The sequence below is a fragment of the Rhamphochromis longiceps genome, linkage group LG6 (genome assembly GCF_057381845.1).
Source record: "Rhamphochromis longiceps isolate RC_006_pf linkage group LG6, R_longiceps_female_GT1.1, whole genome shotgun sequence".
Classification (NCBI taxonomy): Eukaryota; Metazoa; Chordata; class Actinopteri; order Cichliformes; family Cichlidae; genus Rhamphochromis; species Rhamphochromis longiceps.
The window spans coordinates 12,394,284-12,410,701 of NC_140562.1; the positions used below are offsets into that span (position 1 = coordinate 12,394,284).

The 16,418-nt window shown below is 37.9% G+C and overlaps 1 protein-coding gene across 1 annotated transcript; it reads right to left on the reverse strand.

Annotated features, from left to right (window-relative positions):
- Window positions 1–1,148: 1,148 nt before the first annotated feature.
- LOC146667561 (lysosomal alpha-mannosidase-like) lies at window positions 1,149–2,533 on the reverse strand. The gene is made up of 4 exons (XM_085409248.1): window positions 2,317–2,533; window positions 2,047–2,240; window positions 1,478–1,610; window positions 1,149–1,372 (listed from the first exon to the last, which is right to left on the reverse strand). Exons 1-4 carry the CDS (start codon window positions 2,348–2,350, stop codon window positions 1,164–1,166), a joined length of 570 nt encoding a protein of 189 aa, XP_085265374.1. The 5' UTR covers window positions 2,351–2,533; the 3' UTR covers window positions 1,149–1,163.
- Window positions 2,534–16,418: the final 13,885 nt, after the last annotated feature.

The window sequence follows — 16,418 nt, forward strand, 5'->3', positions numbered from 1 at the left end:
ACAAAACAAAAAAACACAGAAAACCGTACATTTGCACTCAATGCTTGAACTTAACGCTGCTACTGTATTTGTTTTTGTCCCTGTTAGCCTTTATGAGCAGTGGCTCAGGAGGCACAGACCATCTCCACGTGTTGAGCCAATATTTTATGTATATTTACTTAGGTGATTATCTTTTCATATACAGATATAGTGTTTTAATGGGGTATTTATTTTAATGAATATAATCATACATAAAAATGTGAGCAATATCATTTATATAGATCTGTTTTAGTGCTGTGATTCCCCACAGCATGCCCCAACAGAGATCCCAATACCTCTGAGTGTTTTCAATCTGAATGAAAATAAGTAAGCAGCGGAAGGGGAGGCCACCGGTGTTCATGAAATCAAGCTTCATGAATTCAGCAGAGGCTTGTTTAGGATTTTAGATTTCTCGTTAATTCAGGAAGAGAGAACAAAAGCTCTCCTATTATTCTCTTTGTGGCTGTTATTAAATTCTGGCGACGATGCAGTGATATTGTTACAGCCCTACTCTTTACATCTGATTTTATTTTTTCTCATTAGGAGTTTTCCTGTTGAAACATTTTTGGCTGTTGTCATCGTCTGTGTGCATTGTCTGTGTTTCCAGGCCAGAAACCGTAGCGGACAGGTGGGCTACGTCCCGGAGAAATACCTGCAGCTGCCCTCCTCCAACAGCCTGCTGAGCATGCTGCAGTCGCTGGCCGCGCTGGACGCCCGATCCCAGTCCTCCAGCAACTCCACCGAACCTGAAACCGAACTCCCAACCGGCTCCGTCACCTCACACTATTCAAAGCACATTTATATGATGGCTAAAGTGGTGAATGTGGATTATTAAAGGAGGACATTGCATTACACTATCTGTAGATGTCTTTATTATTGTGATCATGACAGGTTCATAAAATAAAACCAGACAGGTTGAGAAAAGATTTATGGGGACCTGCATGAAGATATGCTGACATTACTTGAAACAAGAGGTTCCTACTGAAATTTTACATGTCATGTTAGCTAGTCACAGCTGTATATGGGCTGGGATAAAAAGCACAGCATCCCTTCTGCTTCCTCTTTTTCTAAATCAGAAAGCGTTGTTTGATGTCTTTTGATTTAACATGAGCATTTTTTTCGTAGTGTTAGTTAAACATGCGGTGTTAAGAACACCACGTGACTGATAAATCAGTGTCTCTGTGCGCCAGTGTGGAGTTGTGTCCAACCTGACTGTTGGCGATGACGAGGAAGCGTCCCACCACATCATCAACATTATAGTCTTCAAGATCAGGATCGTCTCTGATAGGTGGGTCACTGCAGAGCTGGTCCCAGCAGAAGCCCTCAGGAGGGTTGTAGCCATTAGGAAGGATCCCTGTTGGTTAACGGGGGCAAGCGGTTAAAAAATAATGTGACACCGTCCTGTTGCTGAGTCCAGAAGTCATTAACATAAAGGGATGAAGAAAGAAACTTTGCATACCAGTAAAGAGGTCAGCCATTGGAGGAGTGAGGCTGTCGGAGGCTCTCCATAGAAGCTCCTGCTCCTTATTCCTCATCCTGCGAGCCCGGTCTTGATAGTCTAGACGACCAAAGAAGAAGCCATCGAATCCCATCTGCAGCAAAAGACAGACAGTTAATGGTTAAAGGAAAGTCAAATGGAAAGCCAGTGAACTAAAGTGTGCCTTCATGTAATAATGCAGCATTCTGGAAATAAGCCCATTTGATTCATTGCAGAGCAGCAAATCTGATAATGACGATACAGCCAAAAATTTGTAATGAGAAAACGGAGAGTCTTTCTCGACGTGAGTGCTACCTTCTAACTCTAATTAGCCTCAACTCTCTTCTTTAACTGATAAATTCTCCCATTTTAAGTCTCACTAGAAATCAGGCCTTCCTTAAGGTGACCAATTATGCTCATCCTTCTATTCTGCCCTATACTGCTGATATTAAACATGGCCAACGTTTGAAAGTGTGACAGTGAATGAGCTGAGCAATTCTGAAGTGTGACTCGTACAAAACTCGAAGAATAAACATAAAGAGCTATGCTACCTGTGCAAACATGGAGGCGTGTTCCCGGGCGTGGCCAAAGGGGTCGATGTGCCAGGCGACGCGGGGACGGCCACAGGCTCCAAAAGTCTCATTAAGGAACCTCAGACCAATGGTCATCTGGTCAATGACGGCGCTGTAGTGTGTGGCAGCCTCGTCGCTCATACACCAACCACCATTCACAAATTCCAGACGGCCTGCGGGAGGAGCAGCTTTTGGTAAGGATGCACTGAAACACTTAACGCAGCTGTATAGTACTGAATGGGTATTTACCTTCATTAACCAGCTGTTTGACTGTCTGCTGCATGCTGGAGCTCTGACTCTTCCACCAGTGGTAGAAAAAGGCCGTCTCCACATAGATGAACCTCCTATCTGGATTCTTCCACAACTGATCCACAACTGAGTCCAGGATGTACTGAACACCAGCGTGCTGGATGTCATTACGATCTACGCGCACAAATGTGCACAGATTTAGGACAAAAGAGACGTTATTTTGTCAATGCTTCAAGAAGTGGTCAGAATTTAGTTGCTGTGTGTCACAGTTTGAAAAATATTTATTTACACTAACGTATCTTAACAGCAAGAAAGTATATGTGCTCATCTGCATTCATGCATATGCCCAAACAAACCAGCCTCATTGCAGATGAGTTCTGCTTACATATTAACCCAGACTGGAAATCAATATCAGATGACGGTCACCTGCACAACACCTGGCCTTACAACTTACTATAAACAACATGTGACATTAAAATATGCAAGCTCGACAATCAATTGCACTAAAAGCATAAAACTCTAAAGCAATGAAGAAGTAAACTGTTGCAGTAAACAGTACATTATGAGGCAGCGTGAAATACACGACAGAGTATAAAATTAAACGAAGGTGTTTTAATATCGTCTTCTGGTACATTTCGACAGTGGCTCGGGCCACTTCGGGGGTGGGGTGCCCTCGGCCTCTCGGCCTGGGGCTCGGTCACTCTGGCGCAGCTGGCTGCCGGCGGAGCTCACGGGCAGGTCACTGCAAACCCCCCTGGCTTCTGCTCCACAGCTGCTGAGTGACCCCTCATCTGGGGCTCTCCTCAGCTCTTTCTGGGATAGTGGCACAGCTGCCCCTCTGTTGGTCTTCCTTGGTCTCTTGTGCTCTGAGGGCCTCTGGATGTCTGGAGTCTTGATCTCCTCCATACCTGCTTCATGCCCTGGAGGACGGGGCTGTGGCTCCCCACACCCTCTAGCAGATCATTACATGAAGGAACCTTTTAAAAACAAGCGCGCTCATGCTCACAGGTGTACACACGAGTGCTCACACACACAAACTACACCCTTTTTGGCTCCTACCTTAAAGCACACTGTGTGCTGTCGATCTTACGTGCTGCACAAAAATTGTTTAACATTTAGTATTTACTGTTATATTCCCATAGATCATCGTGATGTTGTTTATTCTATTGCTCTAGTCTTCTTCTGCTTGTTTTCTTTTTTCTTTCTCAACAGGTGATCCAGGAAAAGAAAAAGAGAAAAAAAAGGTGATGCAGCAGATTTTCATTGTCTTTTCTCTCTATCTCTTTTCTCCTTTTTCTTTCCCTCTCCTTCTGTTAACTTTCTTCTGAACTTTTCTTCTTGTTTTTCTTTCCCATCCCCGAGTCCAGTCTGGTCTGATTACAATATCTTAGAATAAAAATAACTAATAAAGATCAAATAAACTATGACAATCAAGTGGGCCAGTATAGCAAAAGGCCCACTTGGGAAAGTAAATCTGTTGGGCATTTTTCTTGGCCTTCAGACAATAATTCTGATTGCTACAGTGCCAGACAGGACACAAAAAAAAAGAAAAAAAAAAGATACATTTCCACATTTCGCACAGCCCCAACAACAGAGAGTAGTTCGAACATGAGTGATGGCTGTCACTCCAGTTCACATTCAAATCAAATCCAGAGATCATGTGAATGAACCACCATTAAAACACATCATAGGGCTTTAAAGCAGGAGGATAATGCTGCTGGTCACAAGACCCACAATCACTTGTAGCAGCAATCAGGAAGATATTTAGTACCAGTCAATAGAGCAGATTAACTTGCATCAGCAGAACTACTAGAGTAAATAGAAACATATGCAAACATTTGACAGAGTAAACACAGAGCAGGAGGTTGGCTAATAGCTTCACAGTGTTTTTTCTGTATGTGTCACACTGACCTCCATAGAAGTACTGGTCCACAGTCTTGAGCCAGCCAACGTCATCATATGTGTGCGGGACCAGGTGGACATTCAACATGCCCGGCTTGGTGGCATGACATGACTGCACACAGACACACACTCTATGAATACAGCTGTACTGCTCTGTCGGAAGAGTCATAATGTCGACAAATATTCACTCCAAAAAGTGATCGTCTGCCAAAAATATTTTCTTTCTTTCTTTCTTTTTAAATTATAAATATGTATTTATTTGATTTGATTTTCGGTTGTTACAGACGGGACAGACATGACTGGGGGATAAGACAGGGAGAAAGAATGAAAGAAAGAGAGGGGGAGAAAGAAAAATAGAGGGGAGAAGAGATGGTGAGAAAGGTACGCAAGATCGACAGCGCACAATGTGCTTTGAGGTAGCAGCCAAGAAAGGTGTAGTTTGTGTCTGTGAAAACCCGTGTGTCCGCCTGTGTGCACACCTGTGTGCACACCTGTGTGGATCAGCATGCTTGTATTCAAAAGGTTTCTCCATGTAACGATCTGCTAGGGAGTGTGGGGAGCCCCCAGACATTCAGAGGCCCCAGAATACGAGGACCCAAGGAGGACCACCAGGGGTGCAACCGTGCCACCCTCCTGGGAAGAGCTGAGGAGAGCCCTAAACGAGAGGTCACCCAGCAGCCACAGAGCAGAGGCCAGAGGGAGTTGCAGTGGCGTGCCCGCGGGATCTGCCGGCAGCCAGCTGTGCCAGAGAGAATTGGGCCTCAGGCCCAGAGGCTAGAGGCCTGAGTGCACCCCACCTCCCGGAAGGGGCCCAGCCGGGCCACGGGCGCCAGGCCCTGCCAGTTGGCCACCAGGAGTGAGTCGGCACATACATGAGCGCTCAGCCCCAGACACCAAGAACCACCAACACACCAACGTCTGAGGGCATCAGCCACTGGCAGGGAGTGCAGTGAGGGGAGATAGGCCTCCAAACCTCGGAGAGCCTGAGATGTTCCCAGAGAGGTGGAGTCTAAGACCCAAGCTGACATATAAACACAGACGGTGCATTCCCACCCCCATATACACAAACTCACCCGACGTGGAGACAGACACAAAGAGTCTAACTCTATATCTCAGGTCCAGGTACCCCCGCCCTCAGAGGGGCAAACCGGACCCGGACCCAGGAGATGTAACCCTTCTCTCTGGGGTGGAGGAAAGCAAACCGCCTCCTTATCTGCAGCAGCAGGGAGGCCCCGCATCCCAGACCCCAATCTGACGGCCAGCACCTCCTCCCAGTCCCCCTGCCCAGACGGTTAACAGAACGGGGGTGAGTGAAGACCCCAAACCTCCCTCCACCCGCTCATATGTAGTGTTGCTGCGTCCTGTTCTTAAGTGCATTTAATTATTATTGTCTGTAATTTTAAAAAGCAAAGTTTTCAAGAAATCAACATCCAGGTTTGCAGTTAAAGCCACAAACTCAATCTTCTACCAGTTAATTGTATAACAAACAACCTCACCAGATCTAATAGTACAGGAACAGATCGCTCAGGATTTGACAGGACCAAAACAACATCATCTGCATATATATTCCACAATCACATAGGGATGGGGGTGGGGGGTGGGGCTCGTGTTTAGAATTAGAATTAGAATTAGAATTCAACTTTATTGTCATTGCACATGCACAGGTACAGGGCAACGAAATGCAGTTTGCATCCATCCAGAAGTGCTTTAGTGATATAGATATATTACAATATATAATAGCAATAATATAGATATGTGGCTACAATGTAGCTTGCCATCACCAGTGTGTGAATGTGTGTGTGAATGGGTAAAAAAAAAAAAGAGGCAGCACGGTGGCACGGTGGTTAGCACTGTTGCCGCACAGCAAGAAGGTCCTGAGTTCAATTCCAACATCAGGCTGGGGTCTTTCTGTGTGGAGTTTGCATGTTCTCCCCGTGTTTGCGTGGGTTCTCTCCGGGTACTCCGGCTTCCTCCCACTGTCCAAAGACATGCAGCTTGTGGGGATAGGTTAATTGGATAATTCAAATTGCCACTAGGTGTGAATGGTTGTCTGTCCCTGTGTGTTGTCCCTGCGACAGACTGGCGACCTGTCCAGGTTGTACCCCGCCTTTCGCCCTATGACAGCTGGGATAGGCTCCAGCGCCTCCCGCGACCCTGAAAAGGATAAGCGAATGGATGGATGGATGGATAGATATGTAAGTATATTACAGAAATGGGTCTATTATGGTATGTTATAATGTACACGGTATGAAGTATGTTGTGAATATTCTATAACTATAAGTATGTACAGGCTGTAGTGAGTACAAGCTATGAACAGGATATAAATATGAAAAACTATACAGAATATGAAATAATGATACTGATGTTTGTTGCATTTGAAATTATCTGACAGTTAAAATGTTTTATTATTTGTATTGCTCAAAATGACAGCGTGTAATCTGTTATCAGACTCAACTGGCTTCTCTCAAAAAGTAAAATAAGCCCCCCCACCACTTTAATCACACTCTAGATCTTGTTTTAACATACGACATAGAAACGGAACATTTAACAGATAACTCGTAAGCTGGAGATGAAATGGTGTGCAAAAATGTAGTAGATCATCATTTAGCCTGCTTTATTAAAAAAGCCCTCCATAAAGCTAGAACATCTTACTATTCATTACTGATTGAAGAAAATAAGAACAGCTTCTTCCCATGTGCTGTCAGAACTCTTAATGCAAACTAAAAGTATGAACTGACTTCCCCAGTTCATCCACTGTGATGCTGCTATTGATTAGCTATGTGCAATATCTCAGTCTTTCCATGTTTTGTGCAATATTTTAGGCTCATGTGCCATATCTCTAGTGTGTGCAATATTTATGGTCCTGTGCAATATTTTGGTCTCAGTGGTATCTCAGTGGTATTACCACCCTAAACGACCATAGCCCCTCCATCCAGCCAGCGATCGTGGCTCAAGAGTTGGGAGGTCGCCTTGTAATCGGAAGGTTGCCGGTTCGAGACCTGGCTTAGACAGGCTCGGTCGTCGTGTCCTTGGGCAAGACACTTCACCTGTTGCCTGCTGGTGGTGGTCACAAGGCCCGGTGGCGCCAGTGTCCGGCAGCCTCGCCTCTGTCAGTGCGTCCCAGGGTGGCTGTGGCTACAATGTAGCTTGCCATCACCAGTGTGTGGATGACTGGATGTATAGTGTTTTGGGGTCCTTAGGGACTAGAAAAGCGCTATACAAATACAGACCATTTACCATTTCACCCCTATTTATTTTATTATATAACTGCCCTTGTATATACCCACAATGTTTCTGTTTCAATGTTTCTTACGCATACACCATGTATATAGTTGGTTATTTTTTTCCCTCGTTGTACATTGTTTTCTCTTCTTTACTTTCATTGCATCTCCAGCCCAGTACAGCTTAAGGGAAGTTGGGACAATGTAAAAGACTTTCTTTAGGCAATTGCATTTGAATTACCTAAATTCATGACAGGCATTCAAGCAGTAATGCCTGGACTGAGAAACAAACACACCAAGCTTCTGTGTTGTTTGAGCCAGAGACTGCACTTGTGGATGAACAATACAAACATTTTATGTTTATTATGTCAGTAATGTAACTTGCAATAAAAAGTTATGGGAAGCTTAGACTTAGTTTCAGAATAATTACATCTGATACTTTGTTTTATTGAAAAGGTTATTAAAGTTTTAAATTGTATGACAAATAAAATAATAAATTACTAAAAAACACCAGCTACAATATTCGTAATATGTGTGTTGTTCAGCAGAACAGTGTCCAGTATGTTAGTTGATATACTTTATTTACATTTGAAAACAAAAGTTGGCATTACAAGGAGCGTTTTTAATTCTTAATTTTTAAATAAACATACAGTGTTTATATTAAGTGTTGAATTAGAAAAAGATTCAAGGATATTATGTCAGACAATGGCAGTAAGAAACATAGTGTTAAAATAGCTGTATATAGCATTATCTCTTTGACCTGAAGATTAATCTTGAGAAGAGGTCAAAGGTCAGTTATCGTTATGGGGTCTTGCTATATGCTATGACACAAACATAGCAGAGTTGTAAGTATCATAGTTTCTAGGCTCTAAGGCTTTTTGTCAGTTTAATAGTGAGCTTTACAAGATTGATGTTCGTGCTCAAGGTTGGCACAGGCCTAAGTTCGCTTATGACCACTAGAGCTGAAAACAAGACCTCAAGCAATCCTAAGGCTAATTAGCGCGGCTAGCATTTTAATATCTGTTAAATGTTGTCATTGCTAACATATACCTGTTTTACAGCATGGTGAGTAGCGAGAACGCTAAGTTATTGTTAGCTTCGATAAGAAAAATGTGAAGATGTAATATTACCATGAGCTATATGCTAATGTTATTCACTCAAGCAAACATCTCAGTTACGGATTTGCTGCTTTCTAATATCTATGTTTATTTCTGGATATACCTATACCTACGTGCTTATATTACATCCCACATAAAGGGTGAAAAGGCAGTAACTATAAATGACCATAAATTAACTGTAAATTACATTGCAGTGAGCTCCATTCTTATAGTTTTATTACGTGCACACGCAGTTGGCAACCGTAACCAAGGCGAGTGTTTAAATGCACTTCCACAACGTTCCATTCGTTCTTTTGTGCTGGCTCGTGAACTTGTCTTGACCTGCTCCAAACTCAGCTTGTGGAAAGATAACTTTTGGAGAATATTTCTACAGAAAGCGGAATTTACTAGAAAGCGACAGTACAAACGACTTCTTTGAGTCGTTTGTACTTGTGTTTCGTCATAACAGCAAAGCTGGCTGGCTCATCATGGATCCGGACTCATTGAAAGTCACCTGGCTGGTACGTTTCAAAGATTCTTCAATTATTTTAAGAGTCACTAGACAACTATAATAATTTAACAAGTTCCAGTGTGAATATCAAATTTTTAATGTGATCAAAATATGTGTATTCCAAGATTTTTCCCGGTAAATAGTTTGTATGCTTTAAATTTTGCGGGACAGCTGTAGAATTTATTACCGACTGGCCTATGAATGTGAAAAAAGGTGTTACTTTGATTGAAGGCTTCAAATTTGACACTGCCCCCCAATAAAATGGTTAAACTAGCTTAATGGACAAAGATTAGTAAAATACTCCCCAAAAAAAGAATAAAAATAAAATCAGTTTCTATGGTAACAGCATTTTGTCACAATGATAGAACATGCAGGTGAACACACCAGATCCCCTGTAGCTCCTGACATCATTTTCTTCTCTGGATCAAAAGCTTCATTAGGTAAACTATAACGTTTTTTCCCAGCTACATAACGCAGTGATAAAAAAAATAATCAAAACAAAATAATATAAAAATAATATTGAAAACATTAAGCATAGTCAAAATAATCATGAAGTCAAACCTTTATGTGTGTGTTTTATTTTGTGTTTTATTTTAAAAACATGTGCTTGGAGTTCCACTGCCTTTGTTTGTATTGGGAACATTTAGGACATGAAATTGGTACATTAAACCTCTGATGCTGTTTCAAAATGTGTTACATTGTTAATGAAAGAATTGTAATAAATAAATAAATAAATAAGAGAATGAGCTACCTAGTTAGTTATACATTTCCTGTAGTATATTTATGTAACAAGCTATTTATGTCCAGTTATTTACAAATGAGTACCTATTATCCATTACCTACTCCAACGTAGTGTTTGCATAAAGGTTTAAAAAGGACAAATAAAACAAAATGAATGTATACAAAATAAAATAGTGTTACCATAAAAGTGTAGTGTGCACAGAGTGAGCTGCCTTGGTGGAGGTTTGGTGCTCTTCTATTAAAAATGGATGCTTCACTTAATGATGTGAACTTAGTTGACATCTTTTGATCTCACATGAAAAAGTCGAAGTGTCACTCAGTCTGACATAAATGTAGCCTAAAATGCTCTTCTGTCATCATCTGCTCAAACTAATAGATGTAGGTCTGTTGCTTTAGCACTGGCTGTTTATTACATTCCTAATGTTATTTTAAACTTCTTTCCTTACAGACTGTCTTGACTATGTGGTTGAGCGTCCTGCAGAAGAAGGCCTTCCTCAAGTCATCAGGATCCTGGATGACAGTCTCCTGAACGCCATCTCTTCTGATGAAGCACAGGACACTGATGCCCAGCGTGTCGGTGACGGTGAGTATATCCCTCCCTCAGTCTTCCCCTTTTCTCATAAAGAACTGGATGCTGATGCGTGTCAGCGAAGTGCAAGATGAAAAAACCCTCCCTGAAAATGAGGAATCAATGCTGGAAAGTCATTTTATTGCTTTGAGGTCTGTTTATTGCAAATATCTTTGACTTGTTTTTATGTCTTGTAATGTTTATGTGTGTATTTATGTCTTATAATGTTTATATGTGTATTTATGTCTTGTATTGCTGGTAAGTAACTTTCTTGCACTGAGGTCTGTTTATTCCAAATATCTTTGACTTGTTTTTATGTCTTGTAATTTTTATGTGTGTATTTATGTCTTGTATTGCTGGTAATTAACCTTTTTGCACTGAGGTCTGTTTATTGCAAATATCTTTGACCTGTTTTTATGTCTTATAATGTATTTATGTCTTGTATTGCTGTTGAATGTGTATTTTTGTCTTGTATTGCTGGTAAGCAACTTTCTTACACTGAGGTCTGTTTGTCGCAAATATCTTTGACCTGTTTTTATGTCTTATAATGTTTATGTGGGTATTTATGTCTTGTATTGCTGTTAAATGTGTATTTTTGTCTTGTATTGCTGGTAAGTAACTTTCTTGCACTGAGGTCTGTTTGTCGCAAATATCTTTGACTTGTTTTTATGTCTTATAATGTTTATGTGTGTATTTATGTCTTGTATTGCTGGTAAGTAACTTTCTTGCACTGAGGTCTGTTTGTCGCAAATATCTTTGACTTGTTTTTATGTCTTGTAATGTTTATGTGTGTATTTATGTCTTGTATTGCTGTTAAATGTGTATTTTTGTCTTGCATTGCTGTTAAGTAACTTTCTTGCGCTGAGGTCTGTTTATTGCAAATATCTTTGACCTGTTTTTATGTCTTATAATGTTTATGTGTGTATTTATGTCTTGTATTGCTGGTAAGTAACTTTCTTGCACTGAGGTCTGTTTATTGCAAATATCTTTGACCTGTTTTTATGTCTTATAATGTTTATGTGTGTATTTATGTCTTGTATTGCTGGTAAGTAACTTTCTTGCACTGAGGTCTGTTTGTCGCAAATATCTTTGACTTGTTTTTATGTCTTATAATGTTTATGTGTGTATTTATGTCTTGTATTGCTGTTAAATGTGTATTTTTGTCTTGCATTGCTGTTAAATGTGTATTTTTGTCTTGCATTGCTGGTAAGTAACTTTCTTGCACTGAGGTCTGTTTATTGCAAATATCTTTGACCTGTTTTTATGCCTTATAATGTTTATGTGTGTATTTATGTCTTGTATTACTGGTAATTAACTTTTTTGCACTGAGGTCTGTTTATTGCAAATATCTTTGACCTGTTTTTATGTCTTATAATGTTTATGTGTGTATTTATGTCTTGTATTGCTGGTAAGTAACTTTCTTGCACTGAGGTCTGTTTGTCGCAAATATCTTTGATTTGTTTTTATGTCTTGTAATGTTTATGTGTGTATTTATGTCTTGTATTACTGGTAATTAACTTTTTTGCACTGAGGTCTGTTTATTGCAAATATCTTTGACTTGTTTTTATGTCTTGTAATGTTTATGTGTGTATTTATGTCTTGTATTGCTGTTAAATGTGTATTTTTGTCTTGTATTGCTGGTAAGTAACTTTCTTGCACTGAGGTCTGTTTATTGCAAATATCTTTGACTTATTTTTATGTCTTATAATGTATTTATGTCTTGTATTGCTGTTGAATGTGTATGTATGTCTTCAATTGCTGGTAAGCAACTTTCTTACACCGAGGCCTGTTTATTGCAAATATCTTTGACTTGTTTTTATGTCTTATAGTGTTTATGTGTGTATTTATGTCTTGTATTGCTGGTAAGTAACTTTCTTGCACTGAGGTCTGTTTGTCGCAAATATCTTTGACTTGTTTTTATGTCTTATAATGTTTATGTGTGTATTTATGTCTTGTATTGCTGGTAAGTAACTTTCTTGCACTGAGGTCTGTTTGTCGCAAATATCTTTGACTTGTTTTTATGTCTTATAATGTTTATGTGTGTATTTATGTCTTGCATTGCTGTTAAATGTGTATTTATGTCTTGTATTGCTGGTAAGTAACTTTCTTGCACTGAGGTCTGTTTGTCGCAAATATCTTTGACTTGTTTTTATGTCTTATAATGTTTATGTGTGTATTTATGTCTTGTATTGCTGGTAAGTAACTTTCTTGCACTGAGGTCTGTTTGTCGCAAATATCTTTGACTTGTTTTTATGTCTTATAATGTTTATGTGTGTATTTATGTCTTGTATTGCTGTTAAATGTGTATTTTTGTCTTGTATTGCTGTTAAATGTGTATTTTTGTCTTGCATTGCTGTTAAATGTGTATTTTTGTCTTGCATTGCTGGTAAGTAACTTTCTTGCACTGAGGTCTGTTTATTGCAAATATCTTTGACCTGTTTTTATGTCTTATAATGTTTATATTTGTACTTATGTCTTGTATTGCTGGTAAATAACTTTCTTGCACTGAGGTCTGTTTATTGCAAATATCTTTGACTTGTTTTTATGCCTTATAATGTTTATGTGTGTATTTATGTCTTGTATTACTGGTAATTAACTTTTTTGCACTGAGGTCTGTTTATTGCAAATATCTTTGACCTGTTTTTATGCCTTATAATGTTTATGTGTGTATTTATGTCTTGTATTACTGGTAATTAACTTTTTTGCACTGAGGTCTGTTTATTGCAAATATCTTTGACCTGTTTTTATGTCTTATAATGTTTATGTGTGTATTTATGTCTTGTATTGCTGGTAATTAACTTTTTTGCACTGAGGTCTGTTTGTCGCAAATATCTTTGACTTGTTTTTATGTCTTATAATGTTTATGTGTGTATTTATGTCTTGTATTGCTGTTAAATGTGTATTTTTGTCTTGCATTGCTGTTAAATGTGTATTTTTGTCTTGCATTGCTGTTAAATGTGTATTTTTGTCTTGCATTGCTGTTAAATGTGTATTTTTGTCTTGCATTGCTGTTAAATGTGTATTTTTGTCTTGCATTGCTGGTAAGTAACTTTCTTGCACTGAGGTCTGTTTATTGCAAATATCTTTGACCTGTTTTTATGCCTTATAATGTTTATGTGTGTATTTATGTCTTGTATTACTGGTAATTAACTTTTTTGCACTGAGGTCTGTTTATTGCAAATATCTTTGACCTGTTTTTATGTCTTATAATGTTTATGTGTGTATTTATGTCTTGTATTGCTGTTAAATGTGTATTTTTGTCTTGTATTGCTGTTAAATGTGTATTTTTGTCTTGCATTGCTGTTAAGTAACTTTCTTGCGCTGAGGTCTGTTTATTGCAAATATCTTTGACCTGTTTTTATGTCTTATAATGTTTATGTGTGTATTTATGTCTTGCATTGCTGTTAAATGTGTATTTATGTCTTGTATTGCTGGTAAGTAACTTTCTTGCACTGAGGTCTGTTTGTCGCAAATATCTTTGACTTGTTTTTATGTCTTATAATGTTTATGTGTGTATTTATGTCTTGTATTGCTGTTAAATGTGTATTTTTGTCTTGTATTGCTGTTAAATGTGTATTTTTGTCTTGCATTGCTGTTAAATGTGTATTTTTGTCTTGCATTGCTGGTAAGTAACTTTCTTGCACTGAGGTCTGTTTATTGCAAATATCTTTGACCTGTTTTTATGTCTTATAATGTTTATGTGTGTATTTATGTCTTGTATTGCTGGTAAGTAACTTTCTTGCACTGAGGTCTGTTTATTGCAAATATCTTTGACTTGTTTTTATGCCTTATAATGTTTATGTGTGTATTTATGTCTTGTATTACTGGTAATTAACTTTTTTGCACTGAGGTCTGTTTATTGCAAATATCTTTGACCTGTTTTTATGCCTTATAATGTTTATGTGTGTATTTATGTCTTGTATTACTGGTAATTAACTTTTTTGCACTGAGGTCTGTTTATTGCAAATATCTTTGACCTGTTTTTATGCCTTATAATGTTTATGTGTGTATTTATGTCTTGTATTGCTGGTAAGTAACTTTCTTGCGCTGAGGTCTGTTTATTGCAAATATCTTTGACCTGTTTTTATGTCTTATAATGTTTATGTGTGTATTTATGTCTTGTATTGCTGTTAAATGTGTATTTTTGTCTTGTATTGCTATTAAATGTGTATTTTTGTCTTGCATTGCTGTTAAGTAACTTTCTTGCGCTGAGGTCTGTTTATTGCAAATATCTTTGACCTGTTTTTATGTCTTATAATGTTTATGTGTGTATTTATGTCTTGTATTGCTGGTAAGTAACTTTCTTGCACTGAGGTCTGTTTGTCGCAAATATCTTTGATTTGTTTTTATGTCTTGTAATGTTTATGTGTGTATTTATGTCTTGTATTGCTGGTAAGTAACTTTCTTGCACTGAGGTCTGTTTGTCGCAAATATCTTTGATTTGTTTTTATGTCTTGTAATGTTTATGTGTGTATTTATGTCTTGTATTGCTGGTAATTAACCTTTTTGCACTGAGGTCTGTTTATTGCAAATATCTTTGACCTGTTTTTATGTCTTATAATGTATTTATGTCTTGTATTGCTGTTGAATGTGTATTTTTGTCTTGTATTGCTGGTAAGTAACTTTCTTGCACTGAGGTCTGTTTATTGCAAATATCTTTGACTTATTTTTATGTCTTATAATGTATTTATGTCTTGTATTGCTGTTGAATGTGTATGTATGTCTTCAATTGCTGGTAAGCAACTTTCTTACACCGAGGCCTGTTTATTGCAAATATCTTTGACCTGTTTTTATGTCTTGTAATGTTTATGTGTGTATTTATGTCTTGTATTGCTGGTAATTAACTTTTTTGCACTGAGGTCTGTTTATTGCAAATATCTTTGACTTGTTTTTATGTCTTGTAATGTTTATGTGTGTATTTATGTCTTGTATTGCTGTTAAATGTGTATTTTTGTCTTGTATTGCTGTTAAATGTGTATTTTTGTCTTGCATTGCTGTTAAATGTGTATTTTTGTCTTGCATTGCTGGTAAGTAACTTTCTTGCACTGAGGTCTGTTTATTGCAAATATCTTTGACTTGTTTTTATGCCTTATAATGTTTATGTGTGTATTTATGTCTTGTATTACTGGTAATTAACTTTTTTACACTGAGGTCTGTTTATTGCAAATATCTTTGACCTGTTTTTATGTCTTATAATGTTTATGTGTGTATTTATGTCTTGTATTGCTGGTAAGTAACTTTCTTGCACTGAGGTCTGTTTATTGCAAATATCTTTGACTTGTTTTTATGCCTTATAATGTTTATGTGTGTATTTATGTCTTGTATTGCTGGTAAGTAACTTTCTTGCACTGAGGTCTGTTTGTCGCAAATATCTTTGATTTGTTTTTATGTCTTGTAATGTTTATGTGTGTATTTATGTCTTGTATTGCTGTTAAATGTGTATTTTTGTCTTGTATTGCTGTTAAATGTGTATTTTTGTCTTGCATTGCTGGTAATGAACTTTTTTGCACTGAGGTCTGTTTATTGCAAATATCTTTGACCTGTTTTTATGCCTTGTAATTTTTATGTCTGTATGTATGTCTTCAATTGCTGGTAAGCAACTTTCTTACACCGAGGCCTGTTTATTGCAAATATCTTTGACTTGTTTTTATGTCTTGTAATGTTTATGTGTGTATTTATGTCTTGTATTACTGGTAATTAACTTTTTTGCACTGAGGTCTGTTTATTGCAAATATCTTTGACCTGTTTTTATGTCTTATAATGTTTATGTGTGTATTTATGTCTTGTATTGCTGGTAAGTAACTTTCTTGCACTGAGGTCTGTTTATTGCAAATATCTTTGACTTGTTTTTATGCCTTATAATGTTTATGTGTGTATTTATGTCTTGTATTACTGGTAATTAACTTTTTTGCACTGAGGTCTGTTTATTGCAAATATCTTTGACCTGTTTTTATGCCTTATAATGTTTATGTGTGTATTTATGTCTTGTATTGCTGGTAAGTAACTTTCTTGCACTGAGGTCTGTTTGTCACAAATATCTTTGACTTGTTTTTATGTCTTAT

Excerpts from the sequence above, each read along its gene's own strand:
- LOC146667561 (XM_085409248.1), bottom strand. The coding sequence starts at position 2,350 with ATGCAGCAGACAGTCAAACAGCTGGTTAATGAAG. Across the intron at positions 2,241-2,316 it reads CAAACAGCTGGTTAATGAAG|GCCGTCTGGAATTTGTGAAT; the intron begins GTAAATACCCAT and ends CTCCTCCCGCAG. Across the intron at positions 1,373-1,477 it reads AATGGCTGACCTCTTTACTG|GGATCCTTCCTAATGGCTAC; the intron begins GTATGCAAAGTT and ends GTTAACCAACAG.